General features: G+C 45.5%; 1 protein-coding gene across 1 annotated transcript in view; it reads left to right on the forward strand.

The window, feature by feature from the left end:
* Window positions 1-4,176: 4,176 nt before the first annotated feature.
* Window positions 4,177-12,161, forward strand: part of LOC126109566 (probable cytochrome P450 304a1) — a 97,885-nt gene continuing 89,900 nt past the window's right edge. Inside the window, exon 1 of the mRNA XM_049914588.1 lies at window positions 4,177-4,293. Coding sequence (XP_049770545.1) covers window positions 4,197-4,293 — 97 coding nt within the window. The 5' untranslated portion in view covers window positions 4,177-4,196. The remainder of the gene's footprint in view (window positions 4,294-12,161) is intronic.

Consider the following 12,161-nt stretch of genomic DNA (forward strand, 5'->3'; position numbering starts at 1 on the left):
CTGCGATTCATTGGCAGAACACTTAGAAGGTGCAACAGGTCTACTAAAGAGACTGCATACACTACGCTTGTTCAAAAATGGTTCAAATGACTCTGAGCACTATGGGACTTAACATCTGTGGTCATCAGTCCCCTAGAACATAGAACTACTTAAACCTAACTAACCTAAGGACATCACACACATCCATGCCCGAGGCAGGATTCGAACCTGCGACCGTAGCAGTCGCGCCACTACGCTTGTCCGCCCAATTCATGAGTATTGCTGTGCGGTGTGGGATTCGCATCAGGTGGGACTGACGGATGACATCGAAAAAGTACAAAGAAGGGCAGCTCGTTTTGTATTATCGTGAAATAGGGGAGACAGTGTCACAGACATGATACGTGAATTGGAGTGGCAATCATTAAAACAAAGGCGTTTTTCATTGTGACGGGATCTTCTCATGAAATTTCAGTCACCGGTTTTCTCCTCCGATTGCGAAAACATTCTGTTGGCACCCACCTACATAGAGAGAAATGATCATCACGATAAAATAAGAGAAATCGGGGCTCGCACAGAAAAATTTAAGTGCTCGTTTTTCCCGCGTGCCGTTCGAGAGAGGAACGGTAGAGAGACAGCTGGAAGGTGGTTCATTGAACCCTCTGCCATGCACTTTATTGTGAATAGCAGAGTAATCACGTAGCTGTAGATGTAGATGCTTAATATTAGCTAGTTTTTTCTCGATGGGAGACTGACTTAGGGCAATGCGGTGAATCAGTGATTTGACGAAACTCTTCTTCTGACCGTATGAATGACAAGAGGCCGACCGGAGTGGCCGAGCGGTTCTAGGCGCTTCAGTCTGGAGCCGCGCGACCGCTACGGTCGCAGGTTCGAATCCTGCCTCGGATATGGATGTGTGCGACGTCCTTAGGTTAGTTAGGTTTAAGTAGTTCTAAGTTGTAGGGGACTGATGACCTCAGAAGTTAAGTCCCATAGTGCTCAGAGCCATTTGAACCATTTGAATGACAAGAAAAGGAATGAATAATGGAGTCGCTTGTTGTTGGTTTGCGAAAGATTTCAAATTTGACACTACGTTCCTCTAGGTGTAATTGTAGATCTAAGTAATTAATAATCTTGTTGTCTTGTCATCCATTATTTCGTGAGTGAAGGCCATCTGAAGGCGTACCGAGTTAGAATCGCCAACTAGACACGGGACTTCGTCCACAGTACCGTGAAAGATGATGAAAATCTAAATGATTAACAAAAACATCGGCAATAAAGCGCGCTAGGCCCATGTTGCTCGTCAAACCGATTGCTGAATGAAAAATAGTTATATGAAGTGATTAATTTAAGAAGTGAGACGTTTTCAGTGATCTCGTCTAATTTTTATCGTCTTTGAATGTACTGTGGACGAGGTTCACGTGCGTAGTTGAAAATTTTTAACTCGCTACATCCTCAGATGGTCTTCACTCACGTTTGCATCTAGACAGCTGGAAAACCGTAGCCTGGTCAGATGAGTCCCGATTTCAATTAGTAAGAGCTGATGTAAGGGTTCGAGTGTGACACATACCCCACAGAGTCATTGATCCAGGCTGCCAACAAAGGCACTGTGCAAACTGATGGTGGCTCCACAATGGTGTCGTCCGTGTTTACATGGAATGGACTGGGTCCTTCATTGACTGAAAATGGTTATGTTCGGCTACCTAGGGACCATCGGCAGCCATTCATGGACTTCATGTTCCCAAATAACAATGGAATTGTAATGGATAATAATGCACCATGTCACCGGCCCACTACTGTTGGCGATTGCTAAAAGAACATTCTGGACAATTCGGGCTTATGATTGGCCACCCAGATCGCCCGGCATGGTTGCCATCGAACAATTATGGGACGTAATCGAGAGCTCAGTTCGTGCACTGTCAACACTGTTGCAATTATGGACGGCTATGGAGGTAGCATGGCTCGATGTTTCTCCAGGGGACTTCCAGCGACTTGCTGAGTCCATGCCATGTGCAGTTGCTGCACTGTACTTAGCGAGTCAAGTCACACGCAAAGTTTAAGAAAGTTTTATTTAATCTGATTATACATACATACACTCTTGACATCTTCACACTTGCTACAACTAGGACTTTTTACTTATTCATTCTTCAGTCTTAATATTTCTGCTTCTGAATGTCAACTAGCTTCCCATTCGGCGAGTAGTCGGTATTGATAATGCTACGTATCGAAGATTCTCTGTACATGAAAACAGTAGAATATTCGCGTCTTCTCTCCAACAAATGCCATACACAATAGCGTATCGAGGTCACTAGAGTAGCCGTACTTTTCTTGTAGGTATGTCTTAGCGATCTACGTGGCAGACAGAAACGTATAAAATACGCGGACGCGCGTGCTACATAGGAAAGTACAACTACAGTGTGTTAACTGTAAGACGGCAAAGTTGGGTGGGTGGTGCGGGGAGAGGAGGTAGCAAGCATTGGATGGCGAGGGGAGGGGAGAGGAGCCGTTGGGGAGGGACAAGGTATGCCTACCAGTTGCAGTGCTGGCACTACACAAATTGCGCGTCATGCTTACACGAAAGCAGACGAAAGGCTTGGAAGTAAAACTCGCTTTAAATGCTGTTCTTAAACGAAACTGAAATAGTCATGTACATTAATATATATATATATTTGTCTTCTACGTGCTCACAAACCATGAAACGAGATCGCCAGTGCACAATGTCTGGACGTTCTAACAGCACATTTCTCTTGTTTTCCACCTTACGCCATATGAATCCGATAGACAAAAGTACTTTTCTCAGCGAGACAATACTCCACTTCCAGCCTATTTTGTCGTGCAAAACTGAAAGCAGTGTTCGCAGGCTCGGCACAGTCTTCCGCAATGAATAAAATTCCGCTATCGTGTCGCGAATTTCGATTTCTCCACTTCATTTCTTAAGTTAAAAGAGAGAGAAAGATTTATAGGAAAAAGCCTTCTGCACTGCATGTATTTTTTTGAATTTGGAAATGTACTGTAATATGAATGTGTTTCGAAATAATACAGTAACCAGTGGTGTTTCCATACAAAGCAATACGGTAGCAAGGAAAAATGAAATATAAGGTAATTCGGAAGAAATAGGGGCTCCTTCAAAGTGATCGCGAACAAAATATTTGAAATGGTAACTCACCTTTTCTTTCCAGGCGTTTGTAGTGATACGCCAGGATGATTCTTGGAAAACTGTTTTAATCTTCGAATGCTACGCATGCTTTGTCCTGTACATGCAGCAGCTCTCACTGAAGAATTTTAAATGGGGTGAAGCAATTTTTTTCTGCTCCTTTTCCCTTTAAATCACACGCAATATAATTTTGCGAGCATCGCTACGTAATACTGATTTCCTTCTAACCGTAGGCCTACCGGTAGGGGTTGTTGGCGACTCCAGAGATGGGCCAGCAACTGCCTCTTCACTTATTTTGATAATGTTTAGCACAACTGCACAATAAAAACACGCAGAACAGTACAGCGCAAAACAATAACAAAGCAGACGACAATGGCTACCTTGTACAACACAGTCAGCTACATAATGTTGGCAGCAGTCGAAACTGCGTGCCTACCGAAGCCTCCCGGCGTTTACCGACTTCTACCGATTCAGGACTAGGGAGAGGTCTGCCATCTAAAAGTTTACAAACTGTACTCGATAAGTCGATTCAGTCGAGTCGACTGACGAAAGAAACGCACGAATAGCGTGCGGGCTGACGCGTGGGTGGCGCGGGTGTCAATGCGGGCGGCCCCGTAAGAAATGGGGTGGGGGGGAGGGAGCCCGCGCCGCCCAAATGTATCCGCCACTGCTTAACGTACATACATCCGTTCCTATGCCATTTTGCTTACGTCATCAAAAACAGTATGCACACCATAGAGATAATACTCTCTGAATATCGAAGTTCTGTCTGCATTCCCTCCCAGTGCAAGCTCATGTTCATATGTACAAGCAAATGGTAGCGAACACTGGTGCAACCTCTGCGAATGCTCCGCTGCAAAGGAGGCTTCAGATGTTTCCGATCGTAACAGAAGGCGCCGCTTATCAAAGCGCAGGTCCCAGTTATGTAGAACAGCCGAGTAGGGGACGCAGCCCCTGTCCCGGTTGCTGGTGGGGGCGGGAGGTGGTGGTGGGGGAATCCCCTAAAGAGCTCCGCACACGGCGAAGACAACCAGAGCCGCTCGCACTGTGCCACCGAAAGCTCACTATGGCTCTCGTCGGGGTTCTGTTGGCAGCCCTGGCAATGGGCCTGCTGCTCTACATGATGCTCGTCGCATTCTCCAGGCCTGACAACTTCCCGCCAGGTGAGTCGCGCGGCCGATTCACAATTGACGTTGGTTTCCCAAACTATGTTCTGCGAAGCATTGGTGATACGCGGGAAATGAATAAGTGCTCTGCCAAAAACTATTCATAAAATTGTGTTTCTTTTTGCATTTTGACGAAAAATATCGAAGCCGCTATGAAAAATTTTGCAATCAGCGACAGAAAACGAAGTACATAATAAAATTAAGATTACGAAGACACAAAAACACAATATACACTACTATAATATGAGTTAGGGCGTCGAAAATAGAACGCCAACACCGTCAAAACTTTTTTTCCTGAGAAACCTTCATGTCACGTCGCAGTACTTTGACTGCCTATGTGATTGCCGCCATTTGAAATGCATTGTGGAATGTTTTGACGTGACGTTACGAAAAGTATGTACTGGCTTTAGGAAAGGTGCAAGCGACAGCGACATCCAATGATCTCTGCCTAACAGGGTGCCTGACTGCTACTGTCTGAGGGGACAGACAATGATCCTCGGATATCTATCCGTACGTAACAACAGCGCTTTGGCCATCAAGTGTCCCTAGAAGGCAGACGAATATATTTTCCGATTTTCCGCCCACACTTTACATCGGATTACACCAAATGAATTCGTAATTGCGAATAAGGACTACCATCAGCTGTAGAATGGATTGACGTCGATAAATACTTGTGTCGGACAAGATCTCGAACCCGTGTTTCCCACTTATCGCGAGCTGTCGCCTTGCTATTTGGTAACTCACAGTCACGCCCAAACTTCAACATTTCGTCAGCCATGCGTCCACGACCTATACTCTTACTTTTTTTTAAATTTGTGGTAAGTTCCTGTGGGACCAAGCTGCTGGGGTCATCGCTCCCTAGGCTTACCCACTGCCGGCCGTTGTGGCCGAGCCGTTCCAGGCGCTTCAGTCTGGAACCGCGATGCTGCTACGGTCGCAGCTCCGAATCCTGCCTCGGGCATGGGTTGGGTTGTTTTGGGGGGAAGAGACCAGACAGCGAGGTCATCGGACTCGTCGGGTTATGGAAGGACGGGGAAGGAAGTCGACCGTGCCCTTTCAAAGGAACCATCCCGGCATTTGCCTGGAGCGATTTAGGGAAATCACGGAAAACCTAAATCAGGATGGCCGGACGCGGGATTGAACCGCCGTTCTACCGAATGCGAAGCCAGTGTGTTACCCATTGCGCCACCTCGCTCGGTGCCTCGGGCGTGGATGTGTGTGATGTCCTTAGGTTAGTTAGGTTTAAGTAGTTCTAAGTTCTAGGGGACTGGTGACCTCAGAAATTAAGTCCCATAGTGCTCAGAGCCATTTGAGCCATTTTGAACTTACACACTACTTAATCTACTTAAACTAACTTACGCTAAGAGCAACACACACACGCGCATGCCCGAGGGAGGACTCGAAACTCTGACGGGAGCCACGTTTGTGCAAAAGCTGTTGTTTATTTTCTAAGACAAACTACCTCAAAAAAGTGGCAACATTTTCTAGTGGTTCAAATGGCTCTGAGCACTATGTGACTTAACTTCTATGGTCATCAGTCCCCTAGAACTTAGAACTACTTAAACCTAACTACCCTAAGGACATCACACAACACCCAGTCATCACGAGGCAGAGAAAATCCCTGACCCCGCCGGGAATCGAACCCGGGAACCCGGGCGCGGGAAGCGAGACATTTTCTAGTGTCTCTAAAGGTGTTTGCATGGTAGTCTGGTGCGAAGCTTTGTTATCTGTTGCTGATTTAATTTCTTGTGATAGTTTTTGTATCATAGAGAGACTGCATCCATTATTTGTAGCTGTAGATTTAGTGATATTACACTCTTTTTGCAGTTCAGCTACGTAAATTTTCCCCAGAGGACGGTTAGTATCCCATGGTTCTTAGGAATGGCTCATACAGTCGCGCAGTTTAACCCCAATGGATTTCTTTTTGTGAAGATATCTAAAGACTCGTGTTTATGTAACCAAACTCACAACCGCGTTTGACTTCAAACGCCGCACTATGCAAGCTTTACATCTTGAAGAAAATAATACCTACAGTCGTAATTTTATGAATTATTTCATTTGAATACCAGTTTCGGTACCTCATCTACAGGCCACTCGACACGTAGCTAGAAAACTCACCTAAACGTCTGTGCTATTAAAAAGATCACTAATTTCAACTGTCTTCCGTAGGTTTCCAAAACTTTTCTGTAGACTTGGATTCTCCACACCTGTAACGACAGCCACAGTCCCATTCCACATACACAACATGTAACTACAGAAACTTTATATTTCGTCCGCAGGTCGTTTAGACGGGACATCGATTTGTGCATGCTGGAAAATGGGCACTGGTTTGAATACCGCTCTCAAATGAACGTTGCGCCAACAGAACATCCATCTAATCACCCCCAATTATGAATAGAATGTTATTTACTTGTTCCAGCAATATCTGGGATGGCCTCCAGTAGCTGCCTCAGATAGAGAGAGAGAGAGAGAGATGTGACGTAATGTACTGGCATCGTGTCATCATAATTATAACTGCAGTGCGTATTAATAAACAACAGATAAATGCAAATTAATACTGCTTGCTTAAGCACACAAACATTCCGCCAGTTATCATACGACTGCCGAGTCGCTAAATTACAAAATTCTCATACTCGTACACCACTAGAAATCATTTCCCATGAGTCTGCTAAACCTCTCGTTTAGCGAAATTTAACGCTGCGTGGGTGACAGCAGTGAGACAGTACTTTGGCTTTAGCAGTTAGAGGATAACCTACGTTTGTTTGTTGGTTGTAAGTATCAAAGTAACCCCAATACTGAGTGGTTAACCATAAATTTTCTGGGATATAATAACTTTTTTGCGTCGCCTGTAAAATTTAGTTCTTCTGGCAATGACCCTCTCGAAACTGACCAACTCATTTATTTTTTAAAAAATTGTAATTTTAGAGTCTTTCCGTTTCTTCGCCCCGTCCCCGCCCGCTGCATTAACTTCTGAGGACGCCCATATCCTTATGATCAAATATGGTTCAAATGGCTCTGAGCACTATGGGACTTAATTTCTAAGGTCATCAGTCCCCAAGAACTTAGAACTAATTAAACCTAACTAACCTAAAGACATCACACACATCCATGCCCGAGGCAGGATTCGAACCTGCGACTGTAGCGGGCGCGCGGTTCCAGACTGTAGCGCCTAGAACCGCTCGGCCACCCCGGCCGGCCTTATGATCAAAAAAGAAAATACTACAATGAGAGGTGTAATTCCATCAGGGCAGGGCTTAAACTTCACTGAAATGCCAAAGAAACTGGTATAGGTATGAGTATACAAATAAAGAGATGTGTAAACAGGAAATAAGTGTATGGCGCAGTTGTTAGATCGGTCACTGCTGCTACACTGGCAGGTTATCAAGATTTAAGTGAGTCTGAACGTTGTGTTATAGCCGGAGCACGAGCGATGTGACACAGCATCTCGGAAGTGGCGATGAAGTGGGGATCTTCCCGTACAACCATTTCACGAGTGTACCGTGAACACCAGGAATCTGGTAAAACGTCAAATCTGCAACATCGCTGCGGCCGGAAAAAATTCCAGAAAGAACGGGACCAACGACGACTGAAGAAAATCGTTCAACGTGACAGAAGTGCAACCCTTTCGCAAATTGCTGCAGATTGTAATGCTGGACCATCAACGAGTGCCAGCGTGCGAACCATTCAACGAAACGTCATCGATATGGGCTTTCGGAGCCGAAGGTCCACTCGTGTACCCTTGATGACTGCACGACACAAAACATTACGCATGGCCTGGGTCCATCAACACCGACATTGGACTGTTGATGGCTGGAAACATGCTGCCTGGTCGGACGAGTTCTCGTTTCAGATTGTATCGAGCGGATCGACGTGTACGGGAATGGAGATAACCTCATGAACCATGGACCCTGTATGTCAGGACGGACTGTTCAAACTGATTGATAATGGTGTGGGGAGTGTGCAGTTGGAGTAATATGGGACCACTGACACGTCTAGATACGACTCTGACAGGTGACACGTACGTAAGCATCCTGTCTGATCACCTGCATCCATTCATGTCCATTGAGCATTCCGACGGACTTGGGCATTTCCAGCACAACAGTGTGACACCCCACACGTCCAGAATTGCTACAGAGTGGCTCCAGGAACACTCTTCTAAACATTTCCGCTGGGCACAAAACTCTCGATACATGAACGTGATTGAGCATATCTGGGGTGCCTTGTAACGTGCTGTTTAGAAGAGATCTCCGCCCCTTGTACTCTTACGTATCAAAGGGCAGCCCTGCAGTATCCTTGATGTCGATTCCCTCCAGCACTACTTCATATATTAGTAGAGTCCATGTTTAATATTTTTTTTTTGTGGGATCTTAAATTTAAAAATCTCTCTCACACCGGCCTGATTTAGCTTCACTGATCAGGATAGTAAAAAAACATGCGTATGTTAAGGGAATTTTCATTCACAAAGCAGGCTTATCACATTCACACAGTTCAATACTGTTCTATCCTGATTAAATTGAGCTTAACTTAAATTCCATAAGGCAGTGAAGCAATTTCGAAGTCTCGGTGCGACGAAAATTGTCAGTCGATCTCCTGGAAACATTTGTAATAATTATTAACTTTCGGTGATCACATGGGGAAGACCGGAGATCTGCTGGTAAGACCGTGTTAGCCTATTTATTTGAAGTAACTGGATATCTTGAGCATACAAAACGGCAGGTTCGTCCAGTGTAAATCAGACGTTCCCCACTGATCCCGTGCAACACAGCGTAGTAAGCAAACGCTGTCAATAATAATCAGTTAAATAATACGCGAACACACTTACTTTAGTTTAGTTCATGTATTAAATTCCTTCTCATACAGAATCTCATCAAGATAGCGACTTGCTCAACAATACATACATATACATCCTCCTTTCACGACTGATCCGCAAGAATTCCTTCATTCTTTTCATAAGAGAAAACACAGATAGCAGAGAAGCTATTCCATGGAGTAAATGGACGCTCCAAGGAATAATTGGGCTTGAAACTACTTTGCATTGATAATCAGTAAGATAAGAAGAGATATTTCGAGATATGTAATGAGTTATATAATTTATAAAATTTCTGAAAATATCGCGGAGAGACCGCTGCAAGAGACGTTACACATGCGACGTCGTGTTGCCGTACTTCTGCGTGCTCGCGGGGGGCCTACACGATATTAGGCAGGTGTATCAGTTTCCTTGGCTCTTCAGTGTATCTTGCCTACGATGCCGTGCTACAGGCAATTCTTTCGAAGATTTGAAACTGACGAGTTCAGTTTGACGTCAAAGTATATGAGTCATAGTTACGGGAACGTGTCACGCAATAATAAGTGCATCAAAGGATTATATTCGGGTAAGTAATGTATGCACACACAGAATTGTCTATATAGGGTGGTCAGAAAAAGTCTGAAAAGCTTCTAAGGGTGTTGCAGGGTAGGGTGTGATGAACAATAACTGTTAAGAAAAAAATTCCATACGTTGCACAGTTTCCGAGTTAATTAGCTTTGAAGTCTGCCAATCAAACCGTTGCGCGTGCAGATTCAAGCCTCCCGCCAGAAACAATTAGTTCAGATGTTCTCAAAGCGTAGATGACAGCGCACTAGACCGCTCGACCTTTGGCTCGGGTTAGATCCTTACTAACGTCCCATTTGCAGTTTTTACGTCGCTCTTCTTCGGTTTTACGAAATCACACACGTTTGGCGACACCGTTTCTGGCGCGCCGCCTCCCAACAGCCTGATTAGATTAACTTCAAAGCTAATTAACTCGGAAACGGCGCAACGTATCAATTTTTTTTCTGTATAGTTGTTTCTCAGCGCAACCTATCCCGTGATATCCTTACAACCTTTTTAGACTGTTTCTTTCTCCTTACAAGCTTTTTAGACTGTTTCTTTCCACCCTGTACATACTTTTGCTCAAAACTTCGCGTAATAAAAGTATCTTCCTTCCTGGCTATGGGGTACTATCCCCTACATTTTCTGAACAGCAAATCATATGACTCATTCCATCTCCGTTTTTCTATTCATCTGCCCTAACATTCAACAGTGTTTTATACCTTTAGATGCTCTCTGATAAGTACGCTATTTGATCTTGTTTGGAACTCATTTTCAGCACGAAGACAACAACGAACAACGCACTCAAGGTTGTGCGGAGGCTGTAGCACGTGAGAGGCTGAAAAAGATATTGCCAATACTGTCCACATGAAGCGCGGTATTTCCAGGCAGCGTAATATACACTGAAGAGGTAAAGAAACTGGTACACCTGCCTAATGTTGTGTAGGGCCCACGCGAGCACGCAAACTGCCGCAACACGACGTGGCATGGACTCGACTAACGTCTGAAGTAGTGCTGGAGGGAACTGACACCATTAATCCTGCAGGGCTGTCCATAAATCTGTAAGAGTACGAGGTGGTGGAGATCTCTTCTGAACAGCACATTGCAAGGCATGCCACGTATGGTCAATAATGTTCATGTATGGGGAGTTTGGTGGCCAGCGGGGGTGTTTAAACTCAGAAGAGTGCTCGTGGAGCCATTTTGGACGTGTGTGGTGTCGCATTGTCCTACTGGAATAGCCCAAATCCGTCGGAATGCACAATGGACATGAATAGATGCACGTGATCAGACAGGATGCTTGCGTACGTGTCACCTGTCAGAGTCGTATCTAGACGTGTCAGTGGCCCCATACCACTCCAACTGCACACGCCCCACACCACTACGGAGCCTCCACCAGCCTGAACAGTCCCCTGCTGACATGCAGGGTCCATGGATTCACGAGGTTGTCTCCATACGCGTACACGTCCATCCGCTCGATGAAACGAGATTCGTCCAACCAGGCAGCATGTTTCCAGTTATCAATAGTCCAAAGTCGGTGTTGACGGGCCCAGGCGAGGCGTAAAGCTTTGTGTCGTGGGGTCATCAAGGGCACACGAGTGGGTCTTTGGCTCTGAAAGCCCACATCGATTATGTTTCGTTTCGCAAGCTGACACTCGCTGATGGCCCAGCATTGAAATCTGCAGCCGGCCGGAGTGCCCGTGCGGTTCTAGGCGCTACAGTCTGGAGCCGGGCGACCGCTACGGTCGCAGGTTCGAACCCTTCCTCGGGCATGGATGTGTGTGATGTCCTTAGGTTAGTTAGGTTTAATTAGTTCCAAGTTCTAGGCGACTAATGACCTCAGAAGTTAAGTCGCATAGTGCTCAGAGCCATTTGAACCATTTTTTGAAATCTGCAGCAATTTGCCGAAGGGCTGCGCTTCTGTCACGTTGAGCGATTCTCATCAGTCGTCGTTGGTCCCATTCTTGTAGGATCTTTCTCTGGCCGCAGCGATGTTGCAGATTTGATGTTTTACCAGGTTCCTGATATCCACACTACACTCGTGAAATGGTCGTACGGGAAAATCCCAACTTCATCGCTACCTCGGAGATGCTGTGTCCAATCGATCGTGCATCGACAATAACGCTACGTTCAAACTCAGTTAAATCTTGATAACCTGTCATTGTAGCAGCAGTAAACGGCCTAACAACTGCGCCAGACACTTGTTGTCTCATATAGGCGTTGCCGAGTGCAGCGCCCAGTGTATTTCATACGTTTTTCACGGGCTCAATATTTCTACGCAATCTTTTAATCTCACCCCTACACGTTATTGAGTGTCCGGAAAAAATTGCACAATATTATTGACCATTTTTTCGATCAATGCTTCAGAGACCTACGATGCTGCTAGAATGGGAACCAATTTACGTAACTTGCTCCATCTGTCTGAACCGCCTGTCAGCCTACCTGAGTGCTATGCGAATGACCCTGGTTCCGTTCCTGGGAACGGAGGTTTTTTTTTTGCTGTGACGGCTGGAACTGG

Source organism: Schistocerca cancellata, chromosome 12, assembly GCF_023864275.1.
Source record: "Schistocerca cancellata isolate TAMUIC-IGC-003103 chromosome 12, iqSchCanc2.1, whole genome shotgun sequence".
NCBI lineage: Eukaryota > Metazoa > Arthropoda > Insecta > Orthoptera > Acrididae > Schistocerca > Schistocerca cancellata.